The sequence below is a fragment of the Empidonax traillii genome, unplaced genomic scaffold (assembly GCF_003031625.1).
Source record: "Empidonax traillii isolate 1590-97213 ecotype Southwest subspecies unplaced genomic scaffold, ASM303162v1 scaffold276:size1176444, whole genome shotgun sequence".
Lineage (NCBI taxonomy): Eukaryota > Metazoa > Chordata > Aves > Passeriformes > Tyrannidae > Empidonax > Empidonax traillii.
Window position 1 is genome coordinate 611,994 of NW_020955469.1, and position 21,535 is coordinate 633,528.

Sequence of the window (21,535 nt, forward strand, 5' to 3'; positions counted from 1 at the left end):
CCAGAGGCTCGGAGAGCCGAAACGAACCGCAGTTTAGTTTTACACCTCTTGGGAGAACCCCTAAAAGGGCGACTTTATACTACAAAAACCACAGGAAAAAAAAAAAAATAAAACCGAACCCAGACCCGGCGGGCCGCGCTCCCGCCTCGCTGAGGGGGGCGGTGGGCGGGGCCGGGCGGGCCCGCCCCGCGCGCGGCGCGGAGGTGACGCAGCCGTTGCCGCAGAGACGAACCGCCCCGGCCCCCCCCCCCGGCCCGGCCCCCCCGTCCCGGTGCGGCGCGCTGGGCTCGGCTCGGCTCGGCTCGGCTCCATCGCCGTCCGGCAGCGGAGCGGCCCCGGGGAACGCGCCTCCTTGTCACCTTCAGCGGGGCTGGCCCGGCCGGGAGGCGCGGCGGCACCGCCATGGTGCTCATCAAGGAATAGTGAGTGCGGCGGGAGCCGCTGCTTCCCACCCCCCTCTCCCCCCCCGCCTTCCTCCTCCCCGCTTCCCAACCTCAGCCCCTCTTCGTCCCTCCGGTCACCTCCGGGCCTGGAGCGGGGGCGGCCGCGGGTGGGCGGCCGGGGCTGGCCCCCGCAGTGCGGCCGCGGGGAGGGAGGCAGGGAAGGAGGGAAGGGGGAGCGCTGTGAGGGCCGCGGCGCCGGTGGGGGCGGCCGTGAAGGTCACGGCGGGGCGGGGGCCGCGGCTGCCGGCGGGCACCGGGTCTGCTCGGCCCCTCGGCGGCTCCGCGGGGCCCCCGCGGCCCCCCGGGGCCCTTGGCCCCGCACCGGCGCTGGGCTGTGGGGTGTTCCCGGTGCCGAGGGCTTCGCATCGGTGGAGTGTCAGCCCCGGTGCTTTCTGTAGGAAGGGGGGTCTGTGGGAGGCTGGGGCGTCTCGTCCCCTCTGCTCGTTGTAGCGGAGCCAAGAGCCAAGCCTGGGTTTGGTCCCTTATTCCCTCCTGGAATAAGGTAGCGCCAGAATATTTTTGGATGTTGGAAACCGGCCCTTGGAGTTCTTTGCTGACCCTGAGGCTGCTGCGGTTGTTCTGCCCCGCCGTGGGGTTGAAGGGGTGGAAAGCAGGCGAGGGTGTGGAACTATATTAGTCACAGTCGCTTTTCGCAGTCCTCGGTTCAGCAGCTTTGAGCTCGCTAACGTTGGAATATGCTCTTGGGCCGGTGCACTTTGGCTGGGTGACTTCAAGCTCTGCACACTCCTGCACATAGTTCTTCCTTGGATTCTTAAGGTTAATTCAAGTGCATTCTTAAGTTGAGTGCATTCCATCATTTTAAACTCCTTTTGGCTGATGGAAGAGGCTTTCTGTTTATATTTTCCTCTCCCCTTGTAGGATTTGTCTGTGATCCCAGTGATAAATTGGGTTTTTAGGTCTTCTCTTAGACACATTTACCTACATGACTGTGCCCTCTTTATAGCAATTACTTTGCCAGATTATGGACCGTGGGGTGGATTTAAATATTAAAACTGTATTGAGAGTTGTACTGATCCTTGTGCTGGTCTTTAAACTTGATTAACTTTTTTCCCCCAATCCTTAAACCCTTGCTATTTTTATCCAACAATGGGAGCGTAGAATTCAAGAGCAGCAGCAGGACTGCTCTTTGTAACACAGAGACATTGTTACCTTCTGTAGCATTAAACTGGATAACAGACAGAAACCTGGGCTAAGTGCTTAGTTTCAGGTGCATATGATTAACTCCTGTAACCTCTGTTTTGTTGATATTTGCCTATGAATTTACTACTTTCCCTCTTACAGCACCTTGGGTGGTTTATTTCTGTCTTTTTCGCTTCTGCTCCCAAGCTCTTACCCTGTACCACAGTAAAGCTCATTGCCAGTGAGCTGTGCTGTGAAGGTGGGAACATCTGTCCTTGGAATTTTTAGATTTCTGAGAGTATGAACAGTTCATTTTGATGAGCATCACTTCCAAAATTCATTTTACTCGATATTATTTACCTCACCAAATCAACATGTCTACTGGTCTTTCACACTGCCTATTTCAGAAACAAGATATGAAATGTAAATGTTAAGACTGAAGGTTAAAAAAAACCAGAATTCCTACAGTTGTCTCTTTTTTCAGGCTTCCATTTCTTTTTCCAGAAGGGCCAGCAAACCTTTTAAATGTTGTCATTAGTTACATTGCTCTGTTCCTTTCTTCCCTTCACTGTGTCCTTAGTAAGACATATGTGGCTCTGAGGGCAGTCAAGGTTGCTGCTGTGCTTTGAAATGAGCATTTGTTTTTGACCTGGGTCTCCCAGCCATCTCTAAGAGTTGCACATCCTGAGCTGTGTCATTGTGTGGGTTCTGGTATGTATTTCCTTGATGTTGGATGCTAAAGTTGCCCATTTTGCATCCTATTTGAGCTGTTTGTTGACGAAATCTCCTGTTCCAGGAAGCAGTTGTTTAAGGCATATGGAAACCACTTGTTTTGGTGTGAGCTGGCTATTTGAAGTACTTTGCTAGGACTGTTTTGCTGTTATTTCTGTTAGCTCTGCTTGCCCAAACACTGCATGCAGGTACCTTACAGCCTACCTAGTGTAGGTGGTAAAAACATAAGTGACCTGTAACTGCGTGTCATTTGAACAGATTATTCTTCCATCTCTGGGACCCCTTGTCACATCCTCCCTACTCAGTCAGAGGGGGTTTATTATCTGCTCCACAGGTATTTTGGGAGGCATTACAGAAGTAGAGCAACATAACAAAAAGCTGATGTCCCATGTTTTATTGTCAGTCAGTCTGTGTCACCATTTCTGTGCAGATTCTTGTCCTGCTGGTTGTGCAGTGATGACTTTAACTTTTCATTTGATATCCTGTCAGACTTTCAGACTTGCCTTTTACTTCCACCCATCAGTGCTGCAGATGAGCTGCATGGATTTTGTTCACTTGTTTGCATGGTTTTGGTTTCAGGGTTGGTAAATGCTGGTTGAAGCCTTGCTTGCTCTCCTTATTTTGATTTAAGCTGCATTGAAAGAGCTTGAGGAGAATCAGAGTGTGGAGATTCACTTCCCTTTCCTGTGAAATGATGGTGATAGCACTGACCTTCCCTGCAGCTGTACTTCCCTTTGCTGCCATTTGAGACAGATTTTAATCTAAGAGGGATCTTAAATGTTTGTTCCTCATCATTTTCAGGCCAACCACATTGTATAATTTCTCGTAAGTTGAGCGAGTTCTGTCCTAAACTTAGGAAATTTTGTTCCCATTGCTGCTCCTGTGAAGCTTTTCTTCCAGATCCTCTTGAGAACTCTTCCCTCCTCCTCCTTTATTACTTGACAACCTATAAGTGTTATTCACTCCTGCATTCTTGGCTTGCTGAACAAACTGTAAACCATTGAACTTGTTTGTGTTTCTGTTTCTTCATTGATGAATATTAAACTCTAAGATAGATATTCAGATCTAGTGTCTTCCAGTTTCCTAAATGGAATTTCATTAGCCTACATCAATGTTTTTACACCAGGTTTTCTAAAGACAAATATTTTAACTCCATTCCAAAGCCATTGTTTCTTCCCTCTGTCTTGGTCTTTCACCTTTACTTATCACCCTGTCCTTCTTTTCATTCATATTATGCAGGTAACTAACCTAAAGTCCTGCTTGATTACAAGGTCTGCCTGTGAAAATCCATTTCCCTTTTTTTGTCCTCCCTTATGTGAGGAACACCATACAGAATTGGAACCAAAGATCCTCTTCCATCTTGCCTTTTAGCAGATATTTTCAGGAAACAATATGTAATAGCGATTACAACGATTATTGTTCAGTGTGTCCTACCAGTAAGTGGCACATGGATCTCCATGAATTGATTGAATCCCATTTAAAAATTGCTTATACCTCCATGTCTGTCAAGGAATCCCATTACTTGATCTACATCAGTAGGCATGATGTAAAGAAGTACACTTGATTTGGTCTAAAATTTGGTGCCTGCTGATTGTTCTGCTGTAAAGCAGCCACTGTTGCTCCTCCATTCAGTTTTCCACACCGTTCATGATCTCTAGTGCTCTTCCATACCTGAACTCCTTGGCTGTTTTTGATCCCAAGCTGATAAGGCCAGGTCTGACTGCTTTCTCCTCACATGGAAGCTTTTTCCCATTTTCAATCACCTTTTTTCCTTCCTGCACTTGTTCCGTATCCTCTTTGAGATGAGGTGATCAGGACTATGTGCAATATTCAAGATGTTGATACAGGAGAGACTACAGTGACATCATAGTCTCTTTCTGTGTGTGTTCTGATATTGGGTTTACTTTTGAACTGCTGCTGAGCTGATGTTTCCAGATGCTTTTCCATAAAGACACAAGACATTTGTTGGCAGTAGCTAATTTGGGGCTCAGTAACCCAAACTGTGTTTGGTGAAAACAAGTGCCTGTAGTGCATTATTCTACTTTTGTTGACACTGAACTTCATCTGCAGTTCTCAGTAGCTCTTTCTGCAGTACTTTGCAGCCAGCATAAAGCATTGCTGTCATAAGTAATCTTGCATAATCTGTAAACTTTTCCCTCTCTTGCAGTTTGTTCTTGTGGTGTCTTGCTGGCAGTATGGAAAAAAAGAATTCAATTTTCACCAGTACTGCTTTTTAAAAATCAGTTTGCTAATAAAGAGGACTTTTTTTCCTGATCCCATTATGTCCTAGTTTCTTTGAGACTAATTCCCAAAGAATTGGGAATTCTTCCACCCACACTAGCGGTATCCACTTCATATCTGTCTCTTGCATTGGTTCCTTGTTCAACATGAGAAGCAGAAGTTAAATACAAATCTAGTTTTTTGTATGGGTGCAATATTTTTAAAGGCCTCAACACGTGTTCATTTTTTGTCAACTTTACATTTATTCCCTTTCAAAAAACCCTCAGTGCAATTTTCTGGCAGTTTTTGCTCTGCTGTCTGGTCAATCAATTCTCAGAAGCGTCCAGGAAACCGCCACGTGAAAAGAAGCGAAGAAGTGGCAGCACCTTCCTGTGCAGTGAGCTCTGAGAGAGCCTTCCCTCCGCTCTCTCTTCAGGGCTGTTTCCTGCTGGGTTGGGGACGTGTGAGCAGATCTTCAGAGCCCTGTGGCTCTCGCAGAGCTCAGCAGAATCTCTGAGGCCCAGAGCAACCCTCTGCAGCAGCTTGATGAGAAACGACTGCTGAAAGGATGGACTGGGGGGGGAACACACCACCGTGCTGGTGCTGCGTGGATTTGTAGGCCAGGGAGGTATCACCAGGCAGGGTCTGTTGAATGACAGAGTTTTAGCAGAGGATTGCAATTACGCCCCGTCGTGTGTCGGTTCTCTTTGAGGTTATTGTATAAATAGTCTTGGGATTAAAGAGTAAGAGCTGGGGACGGTAGCAATGGGTGGATGCTGGAATGCTGGGTGGAGGGCAGAGCTGTGCAGCCATTGCTGGGAGGAATGTGCTGGGTAAATTTGGGGATATTTGGTAACGTTCTGTTTCTGTGTTCCCTTTCAGCCGCGTCATCCTGCCTGTGTCTGTGGAGGAGGTAAGTTCTTTTCTTCTTGCCTCCTTTAGGACTGTAAATAAACTTGTGATCAAAGCAGTTTGTATGAAATAAAACTGGAAAATGCAAGAGAAGGATATAGCTGTCTGCAGGACCCCTGTGAGCTGTTACTCATTCACTATCCTTTTGACCAAAGTAAAGTCTGAGGGCACTGATCTCTTATACTTTCAGATAGATGATTATAAATCTTGAGTTGTCAGACTGTTTAAAAGTGCGGTTTCCTTTTGATTAGTACTATTGTTCTTTTCTAACATGAAGAGGAAGCTTCAGTACAAATTTAAGTTACCCTTTAAACTGTGTGTTGCTGGAACTCTTTGTTTTTAAACTTGTAGGCAAAGATCAAGGATTTCTCCTGATTTATGAGGCTGGTTTAGCAAAAGAAAGATTTTGTCTTTCCTAGGACTCTTTAAGACCTGCCCTCTCTAGCTTTTACAGGCAGAGAACTTCCTTTTTGTTTAGGTAAAGCTCTAATTGACAGAAGAAGTGTAGTTTATAATGGGCATGGTGATTTGGACCACCAGACTGGCCATGGAGCAGCTGTGCAGAGTCAGTGGCTGTTTCCCTACTGTTTCCTTGAAGTTGCAGCTTGCCTTTCCCTCCTCCCTTCTGACTGAGCACCACTCTTACAGAGAATCTCACCATACAAATTTTATGAATTTTTTAACCTTCCTACTAGCAAGGTAGAAATTGAAATGACTGAGTCTACAGCACTTCTGCAGCAGATTTCTTCTTCTTGATGTTTTGGGTTTTTTTTTCCTTGTGATCCTTGGCTGTAAGCCTTAGGTTTGCGAGCTGTGATCAAGGGCTTGTTCTAACTCTTGAGGAGAGCTGTGATAACAGCACTCTTGTTCATTTTTCTTTCCTCTGAATATAGCAGCTACTGTGGCATAGACAGTGGTGGGCTGGCTCATGGCAGCACTGTTTTAAGCACATCTCTTTTATAACTCTCCACTCTTTCGACAGAACCCAGTTTAGGAGTTGGTGTGGGGTGTTCCTGCAGCCATGGGGCTGGCTGGTAAAACAAAAGCTGTGTCTGAGCTGAGTTTCTTGTTCCTGTGGATCAGTCTTCTGTGACAGGCATCACATGCTGATGGAAAGTCTAGGCCTCTGATCAGGGAGCTGTTTTAGATCTGTGTTCTGTGTTCTAACACCAGAAGTCTGTCTGTTGCCAGCTCCCTACCCGTAGCTTTTATGCTTTCTGCATTCATCTGTTTCAAGCAGTTTTAACAGAAGTCAGACTGAAGTGTTACAGTAGGGGTGTTTGGGTCTTTTATTGTGCCTGAGTGCTACTTGTGTGGGGAAATCCTTGACAAAGGAAGGACTAACATGATAACCTTTACCAGGTAAGCAAAGGAGGCAAACTTGCTGGTTAGACAAAGCTGGGGGTAAATGGCAAGGCACTCAAGCCCAGTGGACAGAAGCCCTCAGCCTGAATTACAGGAGCCCTGCCCTGGAGGTGATGTGGCTCCTTGGTATCAAGCTGTGTAAAAAAGAATATGCAAGTCAGTATAGAGATTGTTTCTTTGAGGGGGTTAGATTGGATAGAACCCAACACAGGGGTTTTCTGAGTTCTCTGATACTGGGATTAGCCTTCATCCAGTTAAAGCGAGTCCCTGGCTGTGCATTTTGCCTCCCTGGCTGTTCAATGCCAGGTACTTTTGAGCCCTGTGTGTGGGCTGGGTGGGCATTGAGCTTTTTGGGCTGTAAGTGAATCTGTTACTCTCGAGCAGCCTCCTTGTCTGTGGGTGCCCAGGAGTTATCTGTTTCAGGAGGTGTGTTCCTCTACCCTGGGTCCAGTGCTTAGATTGTGGATAGATCCCCAACTTGACCAAAGTCAATTTCTCCTGAAATTTGTGTATTGTCACCATGTCCCTGAGTGATGCCGCTTTTCAAGGTCTGGTGTTTTTTCCCAGGATAGACCAGATTTCAGGAGCCACTTCCGTGAGTGGGAGGAGTTCTGAAGTTCACTTACCTTTGCATGTGTGCTGGGGTGATCTGGCAGTGTTAAAGGTGTGCTTAAGAAGAAAGGTTATTTGCACTGTTGACTCAGAGGATGACTACTGCTCTTCTTATTGCTTCACCCCCTTCCTATGTGGAAAGATGCTGACACATCTGTGCATCACTTGGTCACCACATTGCTGTCTGTACTAAACAGCTGTTAAAACTTCATTGCTTTCAAGGATTTCCTTGTGTGCAAAACTCCTAAATAGGGCTCTGGAGACTTGTTGTGGCTCTTGGCTGTGTAGCTGTTCATTAAGCATCTCTTGACTAGCAAGAGGACTTCTGATTTCACTCTAATATAGGCCATTTTTGCTCCAAAGACATGAGTTCACACCTTCTGCGTGCAAACTGTTGACGAAAGTCTGATGCCAATGTGTAAAATAGGGAGTGAAATTAATGGTAACTTTGAGGCATCACCAAAGGGTTGTGGGAGTCTTCTGTGTGGTTCTGTGATATGCTGAGGATTCTGTGTTCAGGCTCCTCATCCCTGGCAAATGGAGCTTAACGAATAGTATGGAATTCAAGGGAAAACTAGTGATTAGGAGGGCACTGGGGAGATCAGTGCTGACTAGTTAGCCAAGTAGCTGCTAAGATGGGAATAAAATAGAGGAAGAGAAGCCCTGGTGATGACTAAAAACTTGAAGGCTGGGCTGTAGGAGTTAGACTGTAGCAGAGTGTCTTCTACAAGGAAGCTCTGCCAAAACGTGGCCCTGCTCAAGTGCAGGCTGCAAGCTGCATTGCCGTGTTTTATACATCGTCCCACTGCAGGGAGCAGAAGGAAAACTCCTTGTTGTATCTCGGGGTGCCAACCTTTGCTCCCATCTCCGACCAGCGCCGCGTTGTGCGGTGCCAACGGTGGGAGCGTGGACTCGAGCGGCTGTGTGGGTGTCGTGCCAGCTGCCACTGAAATTCTGGTATGGATTAGAGCTGTGTGTACACATTCTGTGCTGCCTCTTTGTTCCTTTCACATGGGAAGGAGCTTGCCAAACACAGAGGAATCTTATTTATTAATTGTGCTCAAAGCTGCTTTTGGGAAAACAACTGTTCTTGGAGATGTTGAAATCGGGCCTTCTGAAAGGGTTTTGGTGTAATGAAGATATCCTGTCAGCTGTATAAGGGATGTTGTGACACAGATCAAGGGGGATGATTTCTTGCAGAAGAGAAGAAGGTTATTTTGGAGCTCTTGGGTCTGCAGGGACGGAGCTGTTTAGAGTCCAGATTCACGGAGTCAGGATCTGTTTTTCTGTTAACCTTTGCAGGCAGATGCTGAGGGATTTGTTCATTGGGACAGTTTTATTTGGGCCTTTTTTATCAATGCGATTAAAGGCTCAGAAATAACAGGGAAGTTTAAATGGTGAAGATGTTAAACCAAAGGGTTTATCCTCTTAGTGTGTGAACTTTGACCCACGTATTTGAAAGGGAGAAGAAATGAATAAGAGATTGTTACTAAGAGGAATTAGTTTGTACCCCTGGAGACCTGTCCTGGGACTTGCTGCAAACCAGTCAAAGCCATTCAGTCCTCCCCTCTAATACTGCATTTATCAAACTCATCACAAACCCTCTTCACTGTGAGTGGATGTGTGACTCTAACTGTACTAAAGCAACCTTTACTTCTAAGGTTTCACAACTCATCATGTTTTGCTCTTCTGGAGGGAGGTGAATATTTTTTCCTGTATGGGTCATATGTAGGGAGTCATAAGGAAAGCAATGTGGTGTCTGAAATGTCAGAAGTCATTGCAGCCCAGAATCCCAGACTGAAACCCAACCTGCTGTGCCAGCGCAGGAACTGTCCAGCCAAGCCAGGGCTGCTCGTATAACCTGGGCCAGCACCTTCTGGAGAGATCCAGCAAAGCTGCTCTTCCAGTAGGAATAAATATTTCCATGGTCTTTGTTAGCACCAGATGGTACAAAACACCAGAGTGCTTGGGAGCTGTTGTTATTTTGGACACCGACAACAAAATTTGACGACAGTAGAAATCTTCCGTCGTTGCTGAAGATGGACCAGCCCAGTGAAGTATTTCTCGGTTGTATTCCACTTTTCCAGGTTGGGTTGCAGTGTGCTAAGTGTTATTCCTAACTCTGGTGCAGAGCTCTGTGCTGCCTAAACAGTGTTCCGTTGCTTTGTAGTTGTGTTTTGGAGGGTTTTTTGATTTTGGTGGGTTTTTTTTTAAGTCACTGCACTTCCGATGCCAAACACTTTGTGGATTACCCTTTCAGATTGCCTCTCTGTTCTGTTGCCTTTGGCAACAGTTGCTGTTTTGCTTGCTTAAGAGTTCTGAAGACTTAACTCTTTTAAGTTAGAACACTTCCTTTTGGCTTAGTGCTGTAGCTTCTTCATCCTCATACTTTGCTCATCTAACTGCCTCACTCAGAGAGACCTGAGTGAATTTTCTGCATTTGATCATGTTTCTTTTGAGCTCTGCATCCCCTTTTGTAGCTACCAGAGGCAGGAGTGTATTAATCTTAACACCTTATGCAGAGAAGAATGTTCTCTTTTGTTCATGTTCTTGATTTTTTCCTCTGCTCTTCCCTGTGAAACATTTGTTTCATGCACGCCTCTTATGAAAGCAACTGTATAGTATCAAGTGGTTTGAGTGATTTCTGGCAAATAATGTGCCAAGTGAGTGTCAGCAAGAGACTGAAAAATGAGCTTAGGATAAAAATTTTACTGCATGTTGAAATTCTGTGCTCTCCCTCTTAGTAGTTTAAGCTTGTGGCTAAGAGGAAGTGCAATACAGAAAAAAACTCACAAGCCAAAACAAGGATCATAGGAAAAATAATAGGGGGAACAGTGACAGCATTTTGTAAAAAAACTTCATGTGAAGTTCCCTGGGACTCTCCTGGATGCAGTACTGTGTGCTTATTGATTCAGGACTGGCAGTGCTTTACTCTCCATTTGACCTGAACAATTGGGACACCTGTGTGCCAAAAAGAGTGAAAACAAAGGACTGTGTTCCTACAGTGTTCCTGAAGTCATCTGTGTTTTCTTTAAATGTTATCCTGATGTTCCTTTAATCTTCCCTGCTTTCTCCTGGTTTTGTGTTGGTTTGGAGCTTGAGATTTAGGGGTTAAAGGCAACTATTTTATTGGCAGTGCTTTCCTCCTAACTACCACTCAAGCTTTGTATATCAAATGGAATTAAATGAGCTTCTTATCTGGCCATACAAGTGGGTGTCCTTTTCTCTGCCCTTTCCCCAGGTAACAAATTTGCCCTTGGCATCATCTGGTGGAGTTATTACTTCTGCTAAATTATATGTGTCATAACACTGTGTCTTTAACTTCCTCAGTATCAAGTGGGGCAACTGTATTCTGTGGCAGAAGCCAGTAAAAATGAAACTGGAGGAGGAGAAGGAGTGGAGGTGCTGGTGAACGAACCCTACGAAAGGGATGGAGAACGTGGGCAGTACACACACAAGATCTACCACTTACAGAGGTACGGGAAACACTCTGCTCCCAGGGCTGGGCAAGAGGAACTGCAGGAAGCTGCGGTGGGGTTGCACCAACTGTAAATCACAGATTGTGTAAAGGCTGAAAGACACGCAGGAGTGGAACAGCAGCTGGCAGTCAGCATCACTGTACACCTACCCACCCCTGCAAACGTGGCTGTTGTCCCGAGAAAATCTGGCTTTGAGCTTTTCAAAGCAAGTCTGATCCTGTTACTCAGTATTTTCATACTCAAATTTGGCTAAAGAGCAAAATACCTCCTAGATTTCAACCTGTTTTCAGCCTCTGATTTTTTTTGTATATCCTTCTTATATAAAAAAGGTTTATATTAACATGTCCAGTTTGGTACCTCTGGAAAACATTTTACTGGGGGTGGGGAGAGCTCTACAAATTCCACCCCTGTGCACAAGTGCATATTTCTAGCATTTGCATTCCAGGTGATGTCCTGCCTGTCTCAGAGTGTCTGGGCCAGAGCTCTCATTACATGAAGTCCTTATCGATGCCTTTCTTCCCATTTCCAAATTCTGCAGCAAGGTGCCAACGTTTGTGAGAATGCTGGCCCCTGAAGGAGCTCTGAATATACATGAAAAAGCATGGAATGCCTATCCCTACTGCAGAACCGGTGAGTGCCTGAGGAAGGACTGTTGGATTCTGGCTTTTTGGTTTCTGAGGGTGGGGACGAGGGTAGGAGGGGATAAGGAAGGAGGCAACCAGGATAGAAGCTGTTTCAGCTCTTAATTCTTGGATTTCTGTTCTCTACCACCTTTCTGTGGTCAGGAAAAGCAAAATATGAGGACTTAAAAGAAGTGCCCTTGCCTGTTATGCTGCTACTGAGTGACAGTGGAAAAGAACAGCCCAAGGAACACGTTAGTCCTGCTGAGGGAACAGATGTGTAACACTGATGAAATAAATATGAGGGATGATTTGAAGTACTCAAGTGCAGCGTAGCCAGGTGGGAAAAGCAGTGGAAGATGCAGGAGGGGAAGAGGGCGGATCTCAGGTGCCTCTGGCTTGGTGCAGTTTGGAGGGAGCAAAGTGTTAGGTGAGGGTGTTTGCTGAGTGGCAGGATCTGAGCTTGGGGGAGGCTGAACAGGTAATGCTGCAGTTGCTTGACACAATTGTCCAAATCTCATCCAACAAGCATGAAGTGAATCCATGTGTAAGGCAGGGGTGAGGCTCTGGAAGCTTTATAAAGTGGTGAAATAACATCAAACTCATTGTCTGCAGGAATGTTCAGTATCTCAGTGAAGTTACCAGCTACAGTGTTTAACCACTACTGCTCTTCTGGTCTTCGCTGCTGTAGGAACTGAAAATTTGACTTTGCCTCCAAACTTATGTAGTGCTTTTGGCTGCTTTATGCTGTTTGCATCTTTGGAGGATACATTTGCTGCTAGTTGGTAGTGGTACAGTTGCTATGGGAACTAGAAACCTAAAAATTCCAACGGTACTTGAAACTCAGGATAGAAAAAAAAAATATTTTTCGACAGTTTACTTAAGAGAATTTTAAATGAAGTGTTTTAAAAGAAGGAAAAAGCTTTGCAGTGGGAGAGGATGGTGTTACTTAAGTATGTGAAATTACATGTAGCAGTCTTGTGGAATGGATATTTCAAATACAAAATTCAGATCCTGCACGATAAATTTTTAATGTGTCTCATAATTCAAGGTGAGGAAACAAAGTTATTTGCAACCTTTCTAATTTTTATGCAGTGTTCTTGCTGCATTTTATTTAAATGATCTAGTAAATGTCTAGCTTATTTCCATGTTAAGCAGACTGAACTGATTTCAATATCTGCTTTATCCTCCTCTTTTCCTTCTCCACCAATTTCTGAAACAAAGGTGTGGAGTTACTTGTTTTTTCACTCCTACCTGCTCATCCTTCAGTTGCCCACTGCTAAAATTCCACTTAAGTAAAAAAATAAAATAAAAAAAAAAAAAGTGATGCTAAAATCAAGTACAAGACTTTCCAACCCAGTCAAAGAAGGTTTTGATATGCTAGAAATGATAACAAAACCAAAAAAAAAGCCCTCAACTGTAATAAACAGCAATAGAATATGAGATAGGAAGGGCTTTGTTGTGGGGGTTGGAGCAGAAGGCAGTTTTGATGCGGAGGCTGAGAAATCTGTTTAGAGAATCTGCCAACCTGACGTGAATCAAGGAAAGCTCAGAAAAGTTGCTGAAACCTTCCCTTGGTTGGTCTTGGGCAGCAGGGAAGAACCCCTGGATGTGCTGTGGGGTTCCCTGTGCTTTACCATTTTCCTGTGGGACACTCTCAGGTGTTCTGGTCGTGCATGAGAAGCCCTTGGATGGCCTGCTGGGAGTCTTTGGGCAGCACAAAATACCTTGCTGGCTTCCAGCACGTGGCAGAGCTGTCATCCCTCTCACCAGAGTCTGGAATTTCGGAGCCAGGGACACAGTAAGAGCTCGGCCTGCTTTGAGTGCGGAAGCTGCTGGTGTTTGTGCCTGTGTCCTCCCGGAGCAGGGGGGGTGTCAGTGCTGCTCCCTGGGGCACTGCTTGCTTGCACATCAGCTGTTCCACAGAGCCTTCTAAACTGGAAAAAAAGCAGCACTTTTAGTTAATTGTGCCTCATGGTATTCTCTTTTTATTATATAAGATCATCCTTCTTACATTTCCCTGTATCTCGCCGAAAAGCTCAATTATTACTTTAATATGCATATTATGTGCCATTATCAAAGCAGTACTGCAGATTGAGGGGATTTAAATGCCTAGTTTATAACTTCCTGCAATTCTGCACACTTGCTTGTGCTGTAATGTGTTGTTTTTATGTGCTCTGAATGGAAGCCTCGCTTGGCTCCTCCGAGAGCATGAACAGTAAACGAGATTGTTGTTGTGTGCGTTCACAACTTCTCCAGTAAGAAGTGGTAAGGGTTGTCTAATACTTCTACCTGTGGGCTTGTGCCAAGGAGAACAGTGTTCCTGGGTGTTTTCTGCAGTCTGATGTAATGTTGCCTAAACGTTTTTAGACAAGCAATTTGATGTGTGTTCCACTCCTCTGAGTAGAAGTGTGGCCTGTGGCCAAATGTCGAGAAACTGAGAAGTTACAAGTTCAGCTGAAATGTGGAGGAGTTGTTGCTGTAACACTTCAAGAGCAAGTCCTAATTTGTAACAAGCTGAGCATCTGAGTTTTAATGGACATTTCTAAAGAGATTAATTTGTTTGCTTTACAAATGAGGAGTCTTCCCCACGGGGAAGAAATTAAGAAGGTGAAGGAACCTGTTTTAAGGCAGCTGCATAGTCGTGGTACACAGTCATGGGAAGGTGGGAAGGCCCTGATTTATAATTATGGCTGGTTTATGCATTGTTTTGTAGGGACTAGCAGGAAAAAAACCCTCCTTCCTGCAGAAATAATGTTCTTTGAGATTAAGTTTAGCCTTTTAAGAATTAGCGTCAGCTCTGCTTCCTTGTTCTCTCCCTCAACCCCAACATGTCAGTCTAAATAATTGGCCTTCTGTAAAATTGCTGTAAAAAGCAATATTCAGACTGCTGGGGGTTTGGAACAATCCAAGGCCCAGCAGTAGGTAATTAAGGAAGCTGGATGTGCATGATGGGTGATTTGGGATGGTAACTGTCTCCAGGATGTTGGGTTGGAAACTCACAAAATGCAATGCGTACCTTTAAAACCAAATTGCTGTTTGATAAAGCCCTCGTGTTAAACTTCACAACAGAACAGTGAAGTTCCACTCCAGCTTCAGACTTCCTTAGTCTGGAGCAGAATTGCTAAGGTGCCCTGATGGCTCAGGTGGAACAGATGCTGACTGTTATAGGATCTTTAATGGCTTTTCTGTGTTGAATAATTGAGCCTCCCTGTGCGGGGAGTTTGGTTACCATGAGCAGCAGAGATGCAGAGGGTCTGGTTACCCCGTGCAGGAACAGGGAGGTCTGCCCTGCCCTGAAATCCAGCGTGGGTTTGCTCCAGAACTATGGGGAGGTTTCTTATCTGCAAGCTGAGAAAGGATTGGTAAAATGCTGTCAGCTGAACATACACTTATTCCATCTCCTCATCCAGCTGGCTGGAGTCCAGGGAGCACAAGTGGCAGTACATAATTAATTGCTGCTCCTCTGGGTTTCTCCAAGTCTGAGAATTTCCAGAGGAGAAGGGAGCGAACTTCACTGGTTTTTAACAACTTTCATGTTTTTTTAACTCAGTGGTAGCAGCAGCCCCCTGGGAAGCTGAAGCTGCCCCTGTTTTGCTGACAGTGGGAGGAGGGCAGGGGTTGCTGTACAGTCTTTTTTCACTAAAGTACTGTATCTCTTTCTTTGCATGTGTTGATTTCTTGGACCAGTTATTACAGTAAGTATTGCTTTTACTAATGATCTATGGAGTAATGTCTGAATGTTCTGGATATAAGGAGCTCTTTAGCTAAAGGCACCTCAGCTTTTCCCACTGTGAGATCACACAGATGAACCCCCCTTCCCAACCCTCTGTGGCCAGGCCAGGGATGTGTCTGTGCTGCAGCAACGCTCAGCTTTACAAAAGGGAATGTGCCACTGCCCCCACTGCCTGGGGAAACTGAGGAAAAGCCATTGGCCCATGCCAGGATGTCCCTTTGAGGAATGGTTTCTGAATCTGATATTTCCTTTTTACCTGCTGTTCCACTGGCTTGTGCTTTTGTTTCTGCTCCCTTGAGGGAGGATTGGGTTACCTTTGGAAGTCCTTTGCCACCCACAGTAATAGTGAGAAATGGAAAGTTTTTTGCTTACTTGGCAGATCTCTGCTCCTTGTCCCTCCCCTTTCCAGTGTCAAAAGCTCTCAGCACATCAGTTAAATATTGCTATTAATTTGAAGAATTGCATCAAAATATGTACTCGGTGCTAGATCAATAATCTCTTTGAAGAGGTGGTTTCTGCCTAGTTAACTTATGTTATCCCTTCTAAACTCTGAAAAGAGTGACAGATATTGTCCTTTAAAGAAAAAGATATTTATAAACTCCAAATGTTTCACTAAAACAATGGAACTTATGTTTTTTCAGTGAACAGCTTGTGCTTTATCTGATCTTAGCAAAATTAATTGATCACTAATTCCTTAAAAGCAATGATGTGTTTACAGATAATTCTGAAATTCCCTAATTGAGACCCCAATCAAATTATAATTCTTGTAGTTGACTTTCCTAATGCTTATCTAGCTAATAAGAAGACAAGTTACATATCCTGAGAATAATAAGAAGCTTTATTTTGATGACAGAATGAGTATATGAAGGATGACTTCCTGATCAAAATTGAAACCTGGCATAAATCAGATCTTGGAACACAAGAGAATGTAAGTACTTGTGTCATGTCATTTTACTCATCTCTTTAATGTCACAGTGCTGCTTTCTGTGCTAGATTAGAGAACTGCTGTGTGGAACTGTCTATTCACTGTGTTCCTGGATTTGAAATGCTTATCTCACTAGCAAGGCAGAGCCTCCTTCCTTTGGCTTCTCACACTTGTGAATAAAATTGGCCCCCAAACACTCGTTCTGTGTGAGCACCTCTGCTCCTTTAGCAGATCTCACACTGTGTGTTTGCCACAGTGTCCCCTCTGTGTGTGTCCAAGGGGAGCTCTGGGTGTCTGCACCTCCTGCTGGCTTTGGTAACGTTCTGTGGTTGAACCAGTTCAGTTGGTCTTGTTCTCTCGCTGCAGGTGCATAAACTGGAGCCAGAGGTATGGAAGAGTGTAGAAGCCATTTACATAGACATTGCTGATCGGAGTCAAGTCCTTCCCAAGGTATGGTAGGTGGGTAAGAGCTCTCAGTGGGGGAGGCCTTGTGCTAAAAGGGGGATAATGCACAACCTGTGTTCTCAGGAATAGTCTCAGGTGGCAGCACAAGTGAAGGCATTCCTTAAAAGTTCCAGCAAGCTGGAGGAAGAGCTTTTTTAAAAGCTACATCAACACTGTTGCCTTCTTCCAGTGCATGTGACAGTGTAGTTCTCCAGCACTGCAGCTGACTAAGTGTTTGACTATCAGGAAATGACACTGCCCTGCCCATACAGGATTTCTCTGAATCGGCCTCCTTTTTGAGCCTGACCCATGGCCACACAAGTCACTTTGTTCTAAGAATCACTACAGTTACTGTAAGAAAGTAAGAGATGTTTCTGTACTAGACTGGAAAAAACCTCCAACTGTATGAAAATGGGATGTTGTCTGAGTTTCCCGACTTTAAAACAGTATTTGATACCATATTTGATACCTGTTCTCAGACTTGGTCTTGGGTATTAAACCAGAACAGGTATTTATTTTAGCTTTTCTTCCCACTGAAGATGTGACAGTGAGCAGCTGGGTTACAGTAGGAGAACTTGTGTTTAATCTTGTTGGTCTGTCCAATAGGATTACAAGGCAGAAGAAGATCCAGCAAAATTCAAGTCTGTCAAGACTGGCCGTGGACCTCTGGGTCCCAACTGGAAGGTAGGTATTGATGAGTTGAGGGGCTGTGTCAGCTCACGTGACTGAGGCACAGATGCTGGGGCTTGGAGCCAAAGATACAACTGTAAAATGCTGGATTCACCTCTGTAGGAGGAAACAGGGAACTCAGCTGTGAATCTGTTTGAAGTTAAAGGAAATGGAAGAGTTTGGTACAAAGAAATCGCCAGAGCTGTCTGGTGTTCAGCCCAAGGGTCCACCCAAGAGAATTGGAGGATGAAATAGCTGAGTAATGCCCAGCAGTATTTAACCTTTCACTGAAATCCTTGGAATGTGAAGACTCTACAAGTGCAAATGTGATACCAGTCTTTAAAAGGGACCCTGAATGGGATTCGGCAGCTGTGGGTGTGCAAGTCTGATCTGGCAAAGGCAAACTTGGCAGAAGCTGAGGCTGATAAAATTCATTTGGAAAGAGTGGATATGGCTCCTGTAAAAGGAAGTAGGAAACCTTATGGAGTTTTCTCTAGGGCTTAATAATTATGTGAGTGACTCAGGTGATATTATCTATTTCCAAAATGTTTTAGGTAGGAACACTTTGTCAGGAGACTTTTAAGGAAACCAAGTAGTGTCATAACAGTGAAAATACTGAAATGCATAATTTTAATTGAAGAGAAAATGGACAACAGAGGAGGGGAAGGAATAATCTACTCTCAAAATGGAGGGAAGGCAACCTATGTAGAAAACCAGGGTCTGTTTTCATCATGCTCTTCTATACTCTTAAAAAGGTGTGAGAAAAGATGTGACAGAACTAGTCAATAAAAGATAAGGAAGGTGTAAGGGATGCAAGAGGATTGTGAGGAATTGTGGAAAGACTTCACAGGTAGGACTGAAGGAGCTGCTTTCCGGGAGACACTTGGCCAGAGTCTTAATGTGAATATCTTTGTGTCTTTGCAGAAGGACCTGGGGAAGCAGTCAGATTGTCCATACATGTGTGCTTACAAGCTGGTAACAGTCAAGTTCAAGTGGTGGGGCCTGCAAAATAAAGTTGAGAACTTTATACAGAAGGTGAGTTATTTCATGAAGGGAGTTGTTGAAAAGGGGCGTGTTTCACCTTCTACCTGTTATAACACCTCAGCAGCTTCTAATAGTGTGTCCTGCCTGGAGATGTTAGCTTGAAATTCAGTCATGTCACCTCAGGCAGTGTAGTCAAGGCCTATGAAATCCTGCAATGAGTTAAACATTGATTCGGTTTGTTGCTAATCCAAGGGCAGGGCTGGCTGATTGTTCTGTGAATTGGCTATTGAACCTTTCTGACTCCAGTGTGTGAAGGTAAATTGGCTGTTTTGCAGTGTTTAATAGATCAGCCTGAGAATTGCAGTCACTTGGATGCTGGTTTGTGAATGAAGAGATGATGCATTTATACTAGAATTGCTTTGCTTAGGGGCAAGACATTTTTGTGGGGAGATGGGGAGATAGTTACAGCTTCAGCTGTTTGATCCTGATCAGCTGAGGATCTTTCTGGCAAGTCCTAGCGCTGTAGTCATGTTTTCCTCTGCTTGAAAAGCAAGCAGAGGGTAGGAAACTTCATTCACTTAAAGCAAAATTGGTATCCTGAAAAGAGCTTTTTCTGTGGCAGAGCCCATAACCCATGAACTGCCCCAGGATGCTACAGCTGGGAATCAGGATGTGTGATTCTCCAGTGTTCATAAATCCCATGGTCATAAAACACCAGCACCTTCAGATCACAGAGGCTTCTCAGGGGTTAATATTGATAAACTGCAGTGCTGCTCCTGCAGAAGCAATTCTCTGGTGATGCAATCTAAGGAGAACTCCAAGGAGGAATGACCATGGTGGTACAAGATTTCAAATACCTGTGTAACAAAAGCCCTGAACAAAGCGGTGTCTTCAATCCTTTTCTTTTTATGAGCGTCTGCAGGTTTGGTTCAAAGTAGTCGAGCTGCTTTTGATAAGAGCAGGTTATCAGATATGAAACCATAATTGGTAAAACTGAAGTGTCCTTCCTTAATGAGGACTTTGCAAGAGGCATTTTATATCCCTGTCTAATATAATGATTTTGTCTGGCTTACCTCCTACAAAATGGAAGTAAATTGCTTCAAACCTGAAGCAGCTTGTGCTCGTTAGTTACCTCTGCTCGAAGGTTTTCAGCTGTGGAAAACAAGTTTAGGCATTTTTGTAGGTCAGTGCAAAAGAAAGAAAGCAAGATAGATGCCTGTCAGCCCTTTACATTTCCTAACTTCCAGTTTTTAGCAAGTTTAAGGATTATTTTAAAAATACCTGTTTCTCCTGTTTTGTGTGCCTTCAGAACAGCTCTCGAGCTCTAAGTAAACCCAACTTGGAGCACTTTTTTCAGTCAGAACAATACTGCCAAATCAAAGGAAATTATTTAAGCATTCACTGATTATTTCAGTGCAGTGTGCAGACTGCTGTCTAGGCTTGGGAAAAAAAAAAAAGGCATTTTCTCTGGGGATTCAAGGCTCTAGATTAGATATTCTGTTAAAAGAATAAAAATTAGCTCTCTCCAGTTTCCAATTGTGGCAGCTGTGTAGAAAGGTGGGCGAGGGAGCTGATTCTTCAGTGTACACATCTCTGAAAACTGTAACAATCCGGGCAGATCCATGGAAATTGCCCTGTGACTAAGCTCGTTTGTGTTTTACTCCTCCTCCTTTTGCAGCAAGAAAAGCGTCTCTTCACAAACTTCCATCGGCAGCTCTTCTGCTGGCTCGATAAGTGGGTTGATCTGACTATGGAGGACATTCGTAGGATGGAGGAGGAGACCAAGAGACAGCTGGATGAGGTCAGTGGAAAAGCAGGGCAGGTGTGGGTTGTGTGAGAAGCTGCTTCTCTCCAGTCCAGTAGAGAGGAAAGACTGGTGCATTGTCAGAGCATGGTGTGTACTGTCCTCCTGCTATCTGGGTCATGCTGTGTGTGGTTTGAATGATTGGGCCATGACTCCATCGTGCTGGCATCTCCTTCTGATCATTATGGACTTCTTTCTGTTTGTTGTTGAGCCAGTAAATGTATTGAACCACAGGTAATGAGGGTCTGAGTGTCAGTGATTCATTTACTGCTTTAATATCTTGTGTTCGTTTCTACCCAAAGCTGAATGGTCGATTTTTGTCCTCCTTGGTTGCCAAAACCCAGTTGAGTAAAAGGGTTTTTTTAGCTCTAAGTCCTATAAGCAGGCAGTGAGGGTATGTAACAGGATTCTTACTCAAAGAAACACAAGTTTGGTAATAATGGGAACCTTGTTCTATGATTTGTGTCCTGCACTTCACCCTTCCCTCCCTTCATGCCTCGGGATATTTCATTATAGTTTCAAGTACACTCTGCCCCTTGGATAATGGTTCCAAATCCTGTAGGCAACCTGCAGCTTAAACAGGAATGGTGCCTGCACGTGCATTTCACAACCAGTGATTTGGGATGCTCAGGGATAATCAATGTCTTACATGCAGGAGGTAGCTTAATGTGTTCCATACTGATAAATTTTGAGATAATGTCTGTGAGAATCAGTACTCAAATATTGTTTCCTCTTTCAGATGAGAGAAAAAGATCCAGTGAAAGGAATGTCGGCTGCAGATGACTAATATGACTCCTTCCTCGTGCACTGTAGGTATCAAGGGAGTTGGACAAACTCTGTATTGCTCTATTATTTGATAAAAAAAACCCCAGAGAAGTCTAAGTAAGGAATGATCCTGTTTATAGCTGCTGACAGGCAAATCTGTGGTATTGATTGTTTTTATAGTGAACTCGTTTCACTGGCAGGTTGATGAGCGAGTTTACTGTCTCGTTTCAGATCTGTTCTGAAGAAATGTCTGAGTGAGAAGTGTAAGAAAAATGTGTTAGAACATTTTGTAGATTTTGCTGCTGTTCTTATTTCTGTAGTGCATGTGTTACTTCCCATGACTTGAACAGAAAAATTTTGTGTCTCAAAAAAAGAAAGTTGGACCTGCAAATACTTAGATACGGTTGGAAATGGAACATTCCAAGAATATTAGGAAGGAATTTATTTCTTGCATTGCTTGTTAGCAGTATTTACTAATGGGCCAAGGGCTGGAGCAACACTTCACACTGCAGGGGAAGCAGCAATGACAGTTTTAATGCTTTTGACTTGTTCTCTTTCTATTCTGTTAAATTATGTCATCAATTTGGGGCTCAGTTTTGTTGAATTTTTCTCAGACACTGTAGGAGAATGTGGTATAGTGTTAGGGAAGTAAGAAGGCAAGGAGCAAGAAGAGATTGTCCATTTA

General features: G+C 44.4%; 1 protein-coding gene across 1 annotated transcript in view; it reads left to right on the forward strand.

Moving 5' to 3' along the window:
• Nucleotides 1–280: 280 nt before the first annotated feature.
• The window catches only part of PITPNA (phosphatidylinositol transfer protein alpha), a 22,588-nt gene continuing 1,333 nt past the window's right edge, over nt 281–21,535 (forward strand). Inside the window, exons 1-11 of the mRNA XM_027889966.1 lie at nt 281–422; nt 5,418–5,448; nt 10,755–10,900; nt 11,442–11,533; nt 15,214–15,221; nt 16,113–16,187; nt 16,551–16,634; nt 17,235–17,312; nt 18,222–18,332; nt 19,960–20,082; nt 20,825–20,894. Coding sequence (XP_027745767.1) covers nt 403–422; nt 5,418–5,448; nt 10,755–10,900; nt 11,442–11,533; nt 15,214–15,221; nt 16,113–16,187; nt 16,551–16,634; nt 17,235–17,312; nt 18,222–18,332; nt 19,960–20,082; nt 20,825–20,872 — 816 coding nt within the window. The 5' untranslated portion in view covers nt 281–402 and the 3' untranslated portion in view covers nt 20,873–20,894. The remainder of the gene's footprint in view (nt 423–5,417; nt 5,449–10,754; nt 10,901–11,441; nt 11,534–15,213; nt 15,222–16,112; nt 16,188–16,550; nt 16,635–17,234; nt 17,313–18,221; nt 18,333–19,959; nt 20,083–20,824; nt 20,895–21,535) is intronic.